General features: G+C 48.8%; 2 protein-coding genes across 7 annotated transcripts in view; one reads left to right on the forward strand and one right to left on the reverse strand.

Moving 5' to 3' along the window:
* The window catches only part of STAG1 (STAG1 cohesin complex component), a 166,991-nt gene extending 159,033 nt beyond the window's left edge, over nucleotides 1–7,958 (reverse strand). The window contains exon 1 of one of the 3 annotated variants that reach the window (XM_030280848.4): nucleotides 7,845–7,958. The gene's annotated coding sequence lies outside the window, so the exon portion shown is untranslated. Of the gene's footprint in view, nucleotides 1–3,104; nucleotides 4,423–5,568; nucleotides 7,319–7,844 lie in introns of those variants that run through there. The other 2 variants (XM_072933188.1, XM_072933187.1) reach the window with 2 other exon arrangements.
* A 547-nt stretch (nucleotides 7,959–8,505) lies between these two features.
* On the forward strand, nucleotides 8,506–15,093 carry SLC35G2 (solute carrier family 35 member G2). 4 transcript variants are annotated; one of them, XM_012575519.5, is made up of 3 exons: nucleotides 8,506–8,850; nucleotides 12,571–12,637; nucleotides 13,345–15,093. In XM_012575519.5, exon 3 carries the CDS (start codon nucleotides 13,367–13,369, stop codon nucleotides 14,594–14,596), a length of 1,230 nt encoding a protein of 409 aa, XP_012430973.5. In that variant the 5' UTR covers nucleotides 8,506–8,850; nucleotides 12,571–12,637; nucleotides 13,345–13,366; the 3' UTR covers nucleotides 14,597–15,093. The 4 variants fall into 4 exon arrangements, with proteins under 4 accessions (XP_012430973.5, XP_030136715.4, XP_030136716.4 ...); XM_030280855.4 differs by having other exon boundaries at nucleotides 8,506–8,825; nucleotides 12,567–12,637; XM_030280856.4 differs by having other exon boundaries at nucleotides 8,506–8,825.
* Nucleotides 15,094–15,179: the final 86 nt, after the last annotated feature.

Below are 15,179 nucleotides of genomic sequence, written 5' to 3' on the forward strand. Positions count from 1 at the left end.
GAGCAACACGTGGCCCTCAGGACAGAGGCAGACACAATAGCTCAGTCCTGGATGTGGGTGTTATCAAAGCATGGCTTTAGGTCAAGGAAGTTGTTTGAGGGACAGACAACAAAGGAGCTGACTGCCAAAAATTTATGGGCGAGGGAGATGTGAAAGGTTATTCTCAGCTGTGTATTTCAAAATAAAACTCTGGCAGTGACACTCCCTGCCAATAGCTCAGAATTTACTGCAGAAAATGCTCGTGGGTACCTCCTGCCATTGCACAGGGGCTCCAAGTCCTGCACAAATGCTATGGATCACGCTGATGAATGGCACACTCTTGCAAAAGGCCTGGCAATTCTCTATGGCAGAGATCACCAAGAAAATATTCTGAAAGTTTAGAAAAGGATACGCATTCAAGTCTTAGAAGTTTTGTAATACTATATTTACTTTGGAGAAACAAAATGTCCAGGAAATAATGAAAGCTACAAGTGTCAATTCCTCCCTCCACTCTTCAAACGTGACACTTTGCTTCCCTTGATTCTTATCCCTCAGCCTTATCTCTTAGACCTTGTCTTTCATTCTCAGCTTTCCACCAGGACACCAACAGCTCTGAACCAACAACCAGCAATGAGAAATCAGAATAGTAAGGCATGCCAATGGACAAGACTTGTCCTCCCAGCTCTAACAGCTCGGCATTCACAAACATTTACCTCCAACACAAGAAATTCCCAATTCATTACCCGGTGAGGCAGTAGGATTTACATTCCCCCACACCAGTGCTTTCTGTCCTTGATGCTGGTGCTTTATAGTTCCACCAACATGAACTTGAGAGTGTAAAAACTTTCCCTTCAAAGAAAAACAAGCAGATCCTCTGGTTGCTTTTGGGAAGAAAATTAAGTGTAACAGCTCAATATTGAAACACACCTCTCCAGATTCTGGGCATGTCCAGTATCTTGTACAACAGCAAAATAATTAGTATTCAAAACTTCCCTAGAACATTTCGAATCAGGAATTAAATTTCAGTTGCATCTTACTGCTTTGTCAGAGAAAACTGTTGTAAATGGAGCTTACAGAAACAAAAGATATAAAAAAAAAAGAAAAAAGAAAAAAATCACTCCTCTGACTAAGGAAGCAGAAGAGATGCACAAACCCACAGAAATGATGCCATTTCTTCTATCAGCTACACTGACCCTTCTTAGAGGGATGGGAAAAGGCACTTTATAGATGAATTATATTTTATTTATGCAAATATAAGCAGAACAATCAGCTAGTGCTAAAATAGAAAAAGCATCAAAGAGCTTAAGAGAAACACTGGGATTGTAGAACTGAAAGGAGGTGAAGAATAAACAAGCCAGGATCCGAGACTCAAAGGGCAGAGTACCCAAAACTGAGGCCAAATCTGGGGAACCACTTCCCTCCTTCCCACTGGAGCTCTCCTTCTGCCCTCTCACTGCCATTACCAGAGCACTTTGTACAGCAGGGCACAAAGGTTACAGATGGCTGAGCACAGTTTGGAAGCAGCCAAAGGCAGGCAGCCCCTCCAATCTCAGCTCTGTGTGCAAGGATGATCTATGCAGTGCTGACTCTCACTCCCTGTGCTACATTATTTGTTTTACAGTATCACTGCAACCATTTGTTTGGGTTTGTTTAAGCCCAGTAGCCAACAGGAACAGGCCTACAAGAGAGTACTCTGTGTATATTCCTTCTCTCTGTCCTTTTCTCCATCTCCACTATCAATAATTATCAGTGCATGAACCAATTTCCACTGAACTCAGGAAAACAGAGATCCCAAAATATGTAAGTACCTCTCTATTGTTTAAAATACTCATTTCTTAGAAGAGAGGTGTTTAATTCCTCTCCCACAAGCAATGTCCTATTAAAGTAAGGATGTGGGAAAAACAAAACTATCAGACACCAAAGAAGCCACATGCGTGAACCAGAAAAAAACAGCCTTCAAAATAAAATTCTACTGCTTGAAGCAGTGCTTACTTTTGAACATAATTTATAGTTATGTTTACTCTCTCACCTAACACTCAGATGTTACACTCTAGTGAGCCTAATTTAGTAGAAACCATTCTAGAAAATCTACAGGCAACTAAATAAACTACAGCATTCAGACAAGGAAATCAACCTTCTTTTTGTATAAGAAAGTCAAGTTCCACAAATCTACATGATTTCTCACAAGGCCCTCCCTTACACCAGTGGACTGTATTTGACAAAGCCTGATTTAATTTCCAAGAGAAATTTAACAAGATTCTTCAGAAAAGGCCCTTAAAGAAATTGGGCTGCCATGGCAACAGCAGACCATGCACAGACAGGTTAGCTGGTGAAGAGACAGAGACAAAGAGCAAACGAAGTGGTCACCTCTGCCACCACAGAGGGCCCCAGGGGAGCCCAAGGAACACAGGGCTTGGGGCACGAGGTGTCCCTGAGATGATCTGTAAGGTCCCTTCCAACCCAAACAACCCCATGACACCGAGAGCGTGAGCTGGAGGCCACACTGGGACACTTCCATCGAGAACAGAATGCCAACAATGTGCTGATGGCACCAGGCTACTCCAGTAGGGCAGGACCAGGGCCAGGACCAGGAAGGGAAGAACAAACACAGGAGCTGGCAGGGGGCAGCCAGCGAGGGTAAGAGTCACCCACAGAATCCCAAGTGCACACAGAGCAAGGGGCTCCGTGCTGAACACCCACACCCAGCACAGGCACGCACAGCTGAGCCAACCTGAGCCTCTCATCTGAAGGATCCCATCTCCAGAACCACTTCTCCTCAAAAGTGTTCCTGCCACTGACCTCGCATCGCCTCTATCAACTCCTGACTCTGACAGCCTGACTCGATCCACTCACTGAGCAGCAGAACCTCCCTCCCAAGCGGAGCAGTTTGCCAGGTAGGGAATTCAGCTCCAGGGAAGGTCAAGGCAGCAGCACAAAGGGAAGGGAGAGCAGCACAGCTGTGGAGACACACACTCCTCTCAGCTGGGGCAGCCTGGCACAGCAGCTCAACCATCTCCTGCAATTCCACTGGCAGCAACCAGCTCATGTGGTCCTAATGAACAGATCTAGAAATTAACAATGCAAAACTGGCACACTGAGCATGCACTTAAGGTGGAATTCATTACCCGTTGGCAAATGATGTCTCATTTTCCACTTATAAACACAAACATGTTGGTATCTTACAGGTCCTTGAGGATTCTAACCCTAAAAGGAGAGACAGAAACCCTCATGTGGGGGAGAGCAAACAGATATTCAGCTTGTTATTTGATTTTGCTTTCAAAAAACACTTCCACATGGTATGCTTTAGTACGTAAAAATGTATTCAAGATTAATTGTTTTGATTTTTATTATTTTATTGTAGAAAAATAGTTGACATTTAGAAACATTTCTAACACGCAGGATAATCCCTAAGCAACTCTACAAAGAAATACGTTTTTCCTATGAGCTGAACAATCTGTCAACACTGTTTTCATTCAACTAACCTGCCAATATAATACAAGCCTGCTATTTGTAGAGTTACAGAATATAAACTCATTAGATTTATTTATAGAATAAATAACATAGCTGCTGCTGAAACCTTGCACAGCAAGGAACACAGTTGGCTGGATGCTCCCTCACATGCTTTCTTGTAAAACATTACTTTTGGAAACCACCTGAAACAAACTGCCCTTCAGCTGAAGGGGGAGAGACTGAAGAATTCCACCTCCTGCTCCTAATTCTGAAATAAATGATTAATAACTGTGTGACTGGAGCTCACAACACACTCCCACTCTCATGTATAATAATGCTGACAACTGAGGCTCAGAGCCTGTCCCACCACACCATGTGCAGCCTTTTTGTGTCTTTCAAGACCCAAATCCCCTCTGGGCAGGGTGAGCAGCAGGTCAGGGACTGGGTGCTGGTAGCTTTGGCCAGCCAGTGCTCCCAGCTCTGGGCACAGAGAGCAGCACTCACCAAAGTCAGGGGCCTAAGGCATGAAAAACCTTGCATCTGCACTACTTGTACTTCATATGGAATTGTCTGCATTTTTAAATAGGCATTTTCTCCCCAGATATTCCAAAATTAAGACAGAGTTACCAAATTTACCAAGTTCATGTCATGCCTACAGTTCAGAACAGGACACAGGTGACACTTTGGGCCCTGATGGATCTCTTGTTGGAGGCATCCTGCTATCTCAAACACATTGTTATAATTAAAAAGCATTTTCCAAACTACAAAATGCCTGCAGGGATGCAAATGAGGAAATGTTGCAAAACCAGGAACACGGATCCTTCAAACCACAGGGAGAGCACCTGAGTTCCTGGGTATTCTCTGAGCTGCCAAGTGCTGCAACCATTGCCTACAGTCAGACTTCCAACAGGACATGTCAGAAATTAAATTAGCACATAGCTACAAAATCACAACTAAGTACAACTGCAGATTCCCTCTGCAGTTCCTTCCCTTCCGCTCTTACAGCAAGCTGAAGGTGAGGTCTGACTTAAAAAAAAAAAAAAAAAAAAAGCAGAGTGCACCTTCAAAAACAACATTTATTTTTGAAAGTGCATTTTCAGGCTGAAAAGTTGCAAGAGGTCATACTAACATTCTCTAAATCACATATTTTCTAAGGGAACAAAGAAATAGGTTTCTGTGTTCTGATCACATATAACACCCAAACAAACAAAACAACATCAGCATGGAAAAGCAAAATACTGCATAAAACAAAACAATTGTCTGCTCATGAACTCAAACTTTGTAGGATTTCCCTTTCTTCTCCAAGAACAAAAACCAACTCTAGTCCTTTCTGGTTTTAGCCAAATGAGCAGACACAGTGCAAGCGAGAGATGACAATCTGCAACTGGAATTTCAGAGTTCCACTGATAAATGAGAGTGACTACAAGAAAACCCCCAAAACTTTAAAGAAAGCAGGAAGTATCTTGCAGACGTGGGCTGGCATTTCAAGTCCTGAAGCCAGTACAGCAGATTGAGATAAGGCACTTCCTTATTTCGGCACCAGATTCAGCATCACTTTTTGGGTTTGACTCCAGGCACCAGAAGCCGGAGCCTCATCCCAAAAGTCCAGGGTGCAGCACAGGGAGATCCCAGAGAGGCTGATCACCCATTCAGCAGTGCTGCATCTGAATTCTGGCTTTAACATTCCTGTACAACTTCAGTAGAGTTTGCCTCTTTCAGTATGTCTTGTTGTAATTACAGATCTGGCACACTGGAATTCTCAGCAGGGTGTGAGAGCCTTTTGTGCATGTTACCAGAAAACAAACCACAATATTACCATAAAGGCATGCTCTCAGCCCACTAAAAGGACTCTTCTTAGAAAGTCATCACAATTCAGCACTTTTCTCACTGCATCTTTACACTTCTATGGGCTCACTTGCCCACTAAAATGTTATTTAAATTACCAGTATTTAGGCAACTTGTACCAGGGCATGTCTTTACAATGAAGGGAAAGAAACAAGAGATTCCACAGTCACCACCACAAACAAGGTACATTTTGCTCTTTCAAATGAAAAATATTCACTTGTTGAGTTTCTGACTACCCCAAGGAACAAATTTTGTCAATGCATCTAAATATGAGCTATAATATTGTTCACAAACCTTCTCAACTCTCAAAAGGTGCACTGCAGTTGCAGAAGTCACGCACAAGTCTGCACAACAGGAAGAGCAGGCTGTGGACAAGGACAGGAGGTGGCAAGCTCAGAGACCCCAGGCACACGGCTCCAGTAGCAGGGTTTCAGCTGCCCTCACAACTTTGGGCCACAGCACACTGGGTGGGACATTTGGCCAGAAATGCTGTCCCTCAGTGAACCACTCAACTCCAGCACCTTGTAAAATATTAGGAAGCACCACAGGCTGTGGACTGCAGTCCCCCGGACACAGGGGCTCTAAATGGATGAAGTGCTCTGAATCTCCAGAAGTGGCATTAATTGTTCACCCAGCTTCAGAAAAGCTTCATTCCCATTACCTACTCTCACTGATGTAAATCCATGTGTCCATCAGCAGCAACACAGAATTTCAAATGCACACTCTCTATTGAGCAGCCAGTAAAAATTACATCCTCTCAGATTAATCACAGTCCTGAAGTCAGCCCTCCCGCTCACACGGAAGTCCTGCTGCATCACGGGTTAGTGTATCATTTCAAAGCCCTCTGCACCCTTATGTGTATTTTCTCAGGCTTTCCAACGAAAAGTCATCACAGTTGAGTCAGAAAGAAAAAAAAAGAAACACAAAGAAAGAATAAACTGGCTTGTAATACTGTAATAGGAAGAACTTCTTCAAATGGTCAGAACACCTTTTGACAGACAACCTGCACACTGCCCTGTGGCCCAGTGATTTCTCAGGGGTGGATGGGTTACACTGTACAAACACTGATCAAATAACGTTGCTATAGCACTAGGCAAGACCAAACTGCTTTGGACCCAAAGAATTTGCATGGATTCTTCTCTCACACCTCTCCTTTTTCACTAGTGTAATAACAAGGAAAAGTTACTGAACCTAGACACTAATGTCATCTGGCCCACCAAACATAGGACACAGGTTAATAACAGTTGCATTGGTGGTGCGAGCTGGAGAAGGTTTTTCATTCCTCAGCAACCTCAACAATAGATGCTATCACTAGACTACCTCTACACAGCTACAAAATTGTGTGAAATGCAACTGAAATAATCAATACTTACAAAGCAGCTCAATTCAGTTTAATTAAACTCACACTGTCTTCCCAGAAACTAAGTTTTTTGACATCGGTATTGGCAGTCATGTCCCTTGAAGTTTCTCCATGGATACTACAACTATTTTCTGTCTCCTAAGTCACACTTCCTCCCGGCCACTGCTCACACTCCCTGTTCCATCCCAGGAGCACAGGGAAAGCAGAGTGCGGCTGTCCACCACTTCCCGGCATGGGCCAGGTACCGAGTGACCAGCACCCACCACCGAAACCTTCCACTGTTCCAAGCACAACCTTTGCTATGTTTGAGCTCAACAGTGCAGAACCCCAACCGGGAATTGTGCCTCTCCCCCACTCCCAGAAGCGGCCATAGAGCACTGCCTGCACTTGGCTGCTCCCGGAGCCGTGGATCCCTGGATCCCGGCTCCGGTCCCGCCATCCCCGGGGCTCGGCGCGCTGCTTTTCCCATTTAAAGCACCGGGCAGCCCCAGGACTGCGTGACACGGTTCTGTCCACCGGGCCAGCCGAGGGGCGGCCGCTCGCCCCGGTGCCACCGCACTGGAAACTCGGGGATGAGCAACAGGAGCGGCGGGCGGGGGTCGCCGGCCCCGGGGCTGCACCCCGGCCTGGCCCCCCTGGATTCCGGCCAGGCGCTCGGGCGGCCCGGGCGCTGCCGTGGGCTGGGTCCCGGCGGCGGGCCGGGCCGGGCCAAAGGCGGGTCGGGCCGCCCACCGGCTCCCGGAACTTTCCCTCCTCCGCCGCCGCCCGGGGCCGGCCGGGGGCCGCCGCCACCGAGCCCCGCGCGGCGGAAGCGCCACCCCCGCTCCGCCCGAGCATCCCCCGTCGCCCCCACAGGCCCGCCGCGGCCGCCACCACCCGGAGCGGGGCGCAGGCCCGGCGGCGGGAGAGGCCGGCCCGGCTCGGCCCCGCGCCCCCGGCAAAGCCCCGGCGGGGACAATGAGATGGCGGCGAAGAGCGCCGCGCCCGGGGGACCCGTTGCTCCGGCAGGAGCCGCCCCGCCCCGCGCCGCCTCCTCTTCCCTCCCCTCCCCTTCTCCTCTCTCCTCGCACGGGCAGCGCCCGCTCCCGGCCCGGCCGCCGCGGAGACCGAGCGAGCGAGCGAGCGGCCCCGGCCCCGCTGCCCCCGCCCCTCGCGCCTCCATCTTGGATCGGCGCCTCCCGCGCGCTCCCTCCCCGCGCGCCGCGCTCACCTCGGGCCGCGCCGCGGCGGCGCCCCGGGAGCGCCCCGGGAGCGCTGCGGGAGCGGCGGCGGCGCGCGGGGTCCGGCGGGCGCGGGCCGGGGCCGGGGCGGCGGCGCTGGCGGGGCCCGCGCGGGGCTCAGCGGGGCCGCGATCCTAAACCGCCACCTGGCGGCATTTCCGACCCGCCACGGCGCAGCCGCCCCGCGCGCCGGGCGCGCAGCGCCCCCTGCCGCCCGCGCCGCCGCGCCGCGCGAGAGGAAGGGGCGGGAACGAGGGAAGCGGCCCCGCCCCGGCGCGCGCGGCACGCGGGAAAACGTCTTTCGCGCGGAAACGGCCGCGCGTGCGCCGCGTGCCCACGAACACCGCCGGGGGGGGGGGGGCGACTGTCGCGACAGAGCTGGCGGGGACACAGGCACCGGCGGAGGGGGCGTCTGTCACGACAGAGCGGGGGCGGGGCACAGACTCGGGCCCAGTGAAGCGGCGGAGACAGGGACACGAGCGGGGGAAGGGGGTTGCGACTGTCGCGACAGAACAGGGGCGAGGGCCCAGCCTGGCCGGAGCGCCTCCCCAGCCCGCGGCGGCGCCAGGGCGGTGGCAGTGATGTGTCTGGGGCCGAGCGGGGCCGGCGCTCTCCGCCATGGCGGGGGCGGGCGCGGAGGGCGCGGCACGGCGGGGACCGAGCCCGAGCAGCCGCCGCCCTTCGCCCGCTCCTGCCCGGAGGGGCTTTTCCTGCCGCCGCTGCCGCGGTTCCCATGGAGACGCCGTGCGTCCTCTGACGAGTGCCCTCTTATCGGCGCCAGTTGCCATCGCGGTTGGTGCCGCCCTCCTCGCAGCGCTCCCGAGCTCGGTCGCTTTGCAGGCGACTGTCCCCTGCTGCACACCCCGCGCGCACCGCTGGCTGCCAGGGGGTGCAGATTGTTGGGAGAGGATCCAAAGCAGTGAGTGAGGTATCTCTAATCTCGACCTGTCAGCTGCTGTCATGGACCGAAGGTGCCGTCTCGTGCTTCACCCCATTGTAATGTACCTCTTAAAACCTTTCTTACATTTAACCGAGTTGTTTGCCTGGTTTCCTGTGCTGTAGGGGACTATATTTCAGTGTTCATGGATTCTCTGTTCTTTCCCCTGTACCTGGAATTGGTATCTGGAGGGGTTTGTTCAGATAAGGGTTTTTGGAATGGGAAGTTTGCAGGCAAAGTGGCTCTTTTCCCAAAATCACTTAATGCAAGTGTTGCTGCTGCAGAGGCAGGAGCTGCGGGAGGCAACAGGCATGAACGGAGAAATTAGAAAATAGTATTTTTTCATGGAAATGGCTGCAAATGGAGCCCGTATTCAGCAAGAGAATAGAAAAAGCAAGAAGAATTAAAGGTATAGCCCATTAAATGAGGTTGCTCCAGTGAGCTAGCACAAATAGAGGTCGTTTTCTGGGTAGCAAAATATTATCAGAAATGTACGGACAATTCATGGGACTTTAGTGTAGGGTTTGTATTTGTATTCAGTGAAGGTTGTACTGGCTCTTCCTTCAGGCAGTGCTGCTGGATGTCACTCAATTTGAAGACACGGGATACTGGTTTGTTGGTTTGTATATAATGCTTGCTCTTGTGCTTAAGTGCTAAAAACTCCTTTCATGTAATTGCTTCTTCATTTCCTTAAATATCTTTTGCTATTCATTAAATTTTAATAAAGACTTGAGTTTCTTGGAATGTATTTTTAGTCAAATTGATTTACGTCAACCTGGCTAAAAAGATAAAGGTACTTACACACTACAGATCTCTTGGCATGTGCAGTTGCCTGAAGTATGAAACACCTCAGAATCTCCAGGTGGTTTAATGGTGCTGAAACAGGACTATAGGAGATTTTCCTGCACCTGATAAAGAATCAAAAGAAAACCCCTTATGCTTAGAAGTCAGTGCACACATGTGCTTCGTGAAGGTGGCACGAGTTCAGTCAGTTCCGTGGGTATCCAGGCGCGGGTGGGTCTTTCCTTTGTGTGATGTTCAGGGAGAATTGTCAGTCTGTAGTTATCCTGTAGAGACTGCTCCCAGCCCTCTGAAAGTTTCAGCCTGATCTGGTCAGGACTGGGGGATTTTCCACAGACGAGGCAGAGGAGCATTCCTATGGAGCCTGTCTTTCAGAGCGCAGGGGTAGCTGACTTCTTCCCAACTCCACATCCGTGGCTGGAATTGCCACATCTGTGAGTCTTTCATAATAACACTTCAGTAGCCTGACTGATTTTAACCAATCTGGCAGAAGATGAGAGTATATTTTTTTTGTGAGTTTATTCAAGATTGGTGGTTAGAAGCACCAGACCTCAAAGCCCTCATTCCTTCAGGCACAGGAGGAGAGTTCTGGCTCCCACCCCCAGCAGTCAAGGGGCAGCTAATCACCTATTTCTACCTGGCTAACCAGAACTTGCAGTGGTTGAGGGAAGGAAGGAGGGGAGTATTCAGATTTTTTTCTTTTAAAAGAAATCATGGTTTGTATTCTATCAATGATCTGTGCCATTTATTTAATCTACAGTGGTTATTTGTTCCCCCAGGGAAAAAAGGGTTCACACTTTGCAGTCAAAGCTGGTAATTTAAATGGCTGTCCCAGGTTGAATTGGGAATGTTTGTTATATAACTTGAGAATTTTGCATAGTGCTTAATCTTCAGCCTTGTATTAAACTTGATTCAAAATCAACTTGTGTTTTTAATAGAAAATGCAAATAACCCACATTAAGTTTCCAGATACGAAGGAAAAAGAAAAAGTTCATGTCATTTCCACAAAAGGCATGGGCAGAAAGAGAAGTAGCAAGTTGTCTGTATAGGCTGTGCTGATTTTCTCTAGTTTAAATTTGTGTCAGGGACACACATAATGGATCTGGGATATGCCCTAATCTCAGTCTCCATAGAAAACCTCACTGGTGAAGAAAAGTGAGGTCACCAAAGGCTACAAACAAATGTACTGTGGGAGGCTTGACATCACATTTGTCATACACTCAGTGTTTAGTTGGGAAAATGACATTTTGGGCTAAGCATTGCTGTTATTTATTTTTTTGTTCTTTATTACTTCCCATCTCCTGCCTTTCACACGTGTTTGCCCTTCCACTTCGCAGACTCCCAACTGTTCTGGTTCCCAGCTGAGCAGCTCTGTGCAGAACAGCCATTTTGAGCTACACGCTCACCATCTATTGTTTTCCTCCAGAGAGATCCCTGAATACATTGCACAGTTCCAGTGCCACATTTGAAACTGTTAAGTTGAATTTGCAACTATTTGTTGAAAGAAAATGTAATCTAAAGCCAGGAACCAAGAAAGTTACCGTTGTATGCTCATGGTAACAAATGACCTGTTTTGGTTTTGTTTTCAGGAACAGTTGCAGTGTTTAGTCAGCTGTTTCTTAAGGAAATGAATGAGTTTACCCAGTGGTCTACTGTCAGTCTAATAATAATTCCTGTTGTCCACTGTTGTCTTCTTTTCCTCCCACTTATTCACAATCCAGTATGATGTGCCTTAAAGCAATAAAGTCTTAATTTTTTTAAGGCTGCAAGGCAAAACTGTGGATTGAAAGTGCTAGGTAGGAAAAGCTGTGCAGGTGAAAATCACTGCCTTCCTGGGCTCACTCAGTGCAGTTTGCATTTGCATGTTAAGATTCAGAAATGAACAGTTTAACTGAAGGAAGGTGAAGGTAGCAAGTGAGCCTGGGGCAGATTTCTGGCAGGTGTTGGTAAATGTTGATGCGTTGTTTGAAGTGCCTGCTAGCACAGCTGATACCCTGCTCTGTTTACTCTCTCTGGCGTTCATTTGCTCGTTCCCAAGTTCCTTGCCCAGGAAGCTGCCCGTGAACACTCCGGAATGCTCTTCACCATGCAGGGGGTCTGGGTGGGCTCTGGCCCTGGGTGTGCAGCAGGAAAACATGAACAGCGGTGCTGGGCATGGCCTCCTGATAGACGGGGAGGCTCGAGAGGCTCCTCAGCCCCCGGTGCTTGTGCAGCTCCAAACTGGTGCTGCTTCCTCCGGAGCTGAGACTGTGCCCGCCCGTGTCCCTGCTCCCGTTCATCCCTACCAGAGCAGGGAGTCGGCTACAGCTCAGCTGGGGTGTAACAGGGGTTAATGAACACTCAGCCTCTGAGGAAAAAGGCACTGTCCCATTCTCATGTAAATTAATTTGCCAGAGCCGCAGGCTGTGCTTGGCTGTCACAGATTACAAGCACAGAAAATGCCAAGGCTGAACCTGGCCGCGGTATTTTCGGTGTTTTCTCTGAGGAACTCTTGCCTGCACTTTACCATTGCCTTTAGAGCTGTGCTGTCCGTGACAATCTGCTGTACTACCGTTCAGCCCTGGGGACAGGGGGTGTCTGTACCCATCCTGCGGTGCCAGCGCAGGGGCCGAGCTGCTGCTGCTGCTGCCGTCCGAGCTCGGCTCCGGAGGCGGGGGAGCTCCGGGCAGGGGGGATGGCTCCTCTGGGCTCCCTCTCCTCTGTGTGGGGCAGCACAGCAGGCCTCGGAGGCTGGACTGGCTGGTTGTCGAGCTGTAGGAAGCTTATGCTCACAAGCCACCACTTGTTCTTTGGATTAGCTCCCTCAGTAATTCCGGGAGACGGCTGAGGAGCGGTTTTGACAAGATGCCACTGATTGCTTTCTCTCCACCTAAACTGGTTTGGGGTTTGAGCCTCCCTTGGATTTTACTTTCTGTGCCAAGATGGTTGTAACCTTCACTGCTGGTACCTGAGAGCAACTGTTGTTTCTGTCTAGATAGCCCACTGAAGATGTAGATGATGAAGTGTTTTCCCCCTCTGCCTTGGGATCGAATGTGTCTGTCACAGGTAAGGTCTGCACAGGTTTTATTTGCTGGGGTGAAGGCAGGGAAGGTTTCATTACTCCTGCTGCCTCTTCACTTGCCAGGCTCTGCACAGAGGGTGTGAAAACAGTAATTGCAATGACGTACCCCTGCCTTTATTAAACAGCTGCCCCACCCCGAAGGAATCACGGGCACTGTTTGTGTAGTGGGAAATGGCCCTTCACGGGAGACGGAAGGGTTTAACACTGTCACAGTTGTGTTCAAAGATATGTTGTTATTCGTGTGCAAACTGCTGACTTGCCCGGGGGTGCTGCCTATCTCCCTGTGTTACTCTGTCATCTCCTCCAGCCAAATTTCTCCTATAATCTTGTAAGACTGGCAAGCCATTAACAATAATGCATAACCACAGGGTAAAAAGCTTAGCAAGAGAAGTTTCTTATTAGAATATACTACAATTCATTATGTATACCATGCATAATGACAAAATATATTATTCTCAAAAATTAGTGACTAAAGTGAAGCGCCATGGTTGACTTCTAAGATGATCCAAATGGCCCAGCCATCAAAGGTATTTAGCCTTATCTCAGTGGAAAATTGAAGCAAAACCAAGAACAGGCTACTAGTACTTGGATTTGGTTGATAAAAATAGCTTGTAAACACTAAAAGCACTTACATCCATGAATCTCTTACTATTCATTTAACAACAGTGTATCTCCATTTTTTTTTCTTAAGACCAGGGCATTTCTCTAAGGAAATGGACATGTCTTCCCAAAAATACCCAGTCAAAAAGCGAGTGAAAATTCATCCCAACACAGTAACAGTGAAATACACGTCTCATTATCCCCAGCCAGGAGAACAGGGATGTGAGGATGTTAATGAAGATACTGGAGGATTTATGGAGGATAATCCTAAGAGAAGACTACTGAATGATGGGAAAAAGAGAGAAAATACTTTTTTTGGTACAATAGACACCAAGCCAGCACAACTGCCAAAACCTGATGAGGCTGGACAATCCCACCACTTTCCTGAAGCAAATGTACTGCAGTCCAGGAAAACGTGGGCAGTCCTTTTTGGGTCTGCCGTGGCTCACGGATGTGTGGCTCTGATTACGAGATTAATTTCTGACCGTTCCAAAGTGCCATCTCTGGAGCTGATTTTCATCCGCTCAGTCCTGCAGGTGCTGTCCCTCATTGCCGTGTGCTATCACCACGAGCCTCCCTTTGGCCCCAGAGGCTACAGGCTCCGGCTGTTCCTCTATGGCATCTGCAATGTCATCTCCATCACCTGTGCCTACACCTCCTTCTCCATAGTGCCCCCCAGCAATGGGACCATCATGTGGAGGGCCACCACCACGGTGTTCAGTGCCATTCTGGCTTTTTTACTCATGGATGAAGGGTTGGCTTATATAGACATACTCACTGTCATTGGCAGTGTGTTTGGTGTTTGTCTGGTGATGATCCCCAACATTGTTAAGGAGGAAAACTCTTTGCTGAGCACCTGGAAGGAAGCTTTTGGTTATACCATGACCGTCATGGCTGGTCTGACCACTGCCCTCTCCATGATAATCTACAGGTCCATCAAAGACAACATCAGCATGTGGACAGCACTGTTCACTTTCAGCTGGACAGGAACAGTGTGGGGAGCATCCACCATGTTCCTTCTCCAAGAGCCCATCGTCCCACTGGATGGGGAAACCTGGAGCTATCTCCTTGCCATCTGCCTGTGCTCCACTGCAGCCTTCCTGGGGGTCTATCATGCCCTGGGCAAGTTCCACCCTGCTCTGGTGAGCACTGTGCAGCACCTGGAGATCGTCATTGCCATGGTCCTGCAGCTCCTTGTGCTGCACAGCTTCCCAGGCACTTGTGACCTGGTTGGGGCAGTGCTTATTTTGGTGAGTGTTTTTTTCCTTGCGTGTTATAAACTGTCCTTGAAGGAATTAAGAAGGCAAGATTATCAGGAGATTGTGGATTTGTCCAGTAAATGAATGTTGGTTTTCAATGTCTGATTCTGGCTGTGACCATGTGGAAGTGACTCCTTTCGACTCCTGTGTCCAAGCCCAAGTAGCCAGGTTCTCTCTCTACTATTTCACTTCTCAGCTGATGTAGCAATGTTGGTATTTCCAGGCTCCCGTGCCAGGTGGATTTGTTCTGCTGCACACAACCATTTTATCACACCCAAAAGAGTAGCACAGCCAGCACAGGCTGGCCCACAGAAATGTGGGCCTAGCTCTTCTTGACCTTCTCTGGATAAAGCAATACAGAGGGACTCAAAAGTGACTCTCATTCATGTGTGCTGTGGTAGTAGGAAGATGAGTAGCAAAACCATTAAAAGGGTCAAACCAAATTGTCATTTCCTCTGTAATGCTTCTTAAGCTTTGGCTGTCATATTCTAAATGGAACAATGCTAAGTTTCTGTGGCTAAAACTTGCATTTCCTGTGCGTATAAAGAAGTCAGTAAAGCTTTTTGTGCTTTGTGGCTAAATTTCTGTCTGAAACAACACAGGGAGCCCATATGTCCTGTGTGAGGAAATGAGCCCCAAAAGCTGAATCTCCAGCTGTATCACATCT

Source organism: Taeniopygia guttata, chromosome 9 (genome assembly GCF_048771995.1).
Source record: "Taeniopygia guttata chromosome 9, bTaeGut7.mat, whole genome shotgun sequence".
Classification (NCBI taxonomy): Eukaryota; Metazoa; Chordata; class Aves; order Passeriformes; family Estrildidae; genus Taeniopygia; species Taeniopygia guttata.

What these genes read in the sequence shown, in the direction of transcription:
- SLC35G2 (XM_012575519.5), top strand. Translation starts at nt 13,367, where the DNA reads ATGGACATGTCTTCCCAAAAATACCCAGTCAAAAAGCGAGTGAAAATT.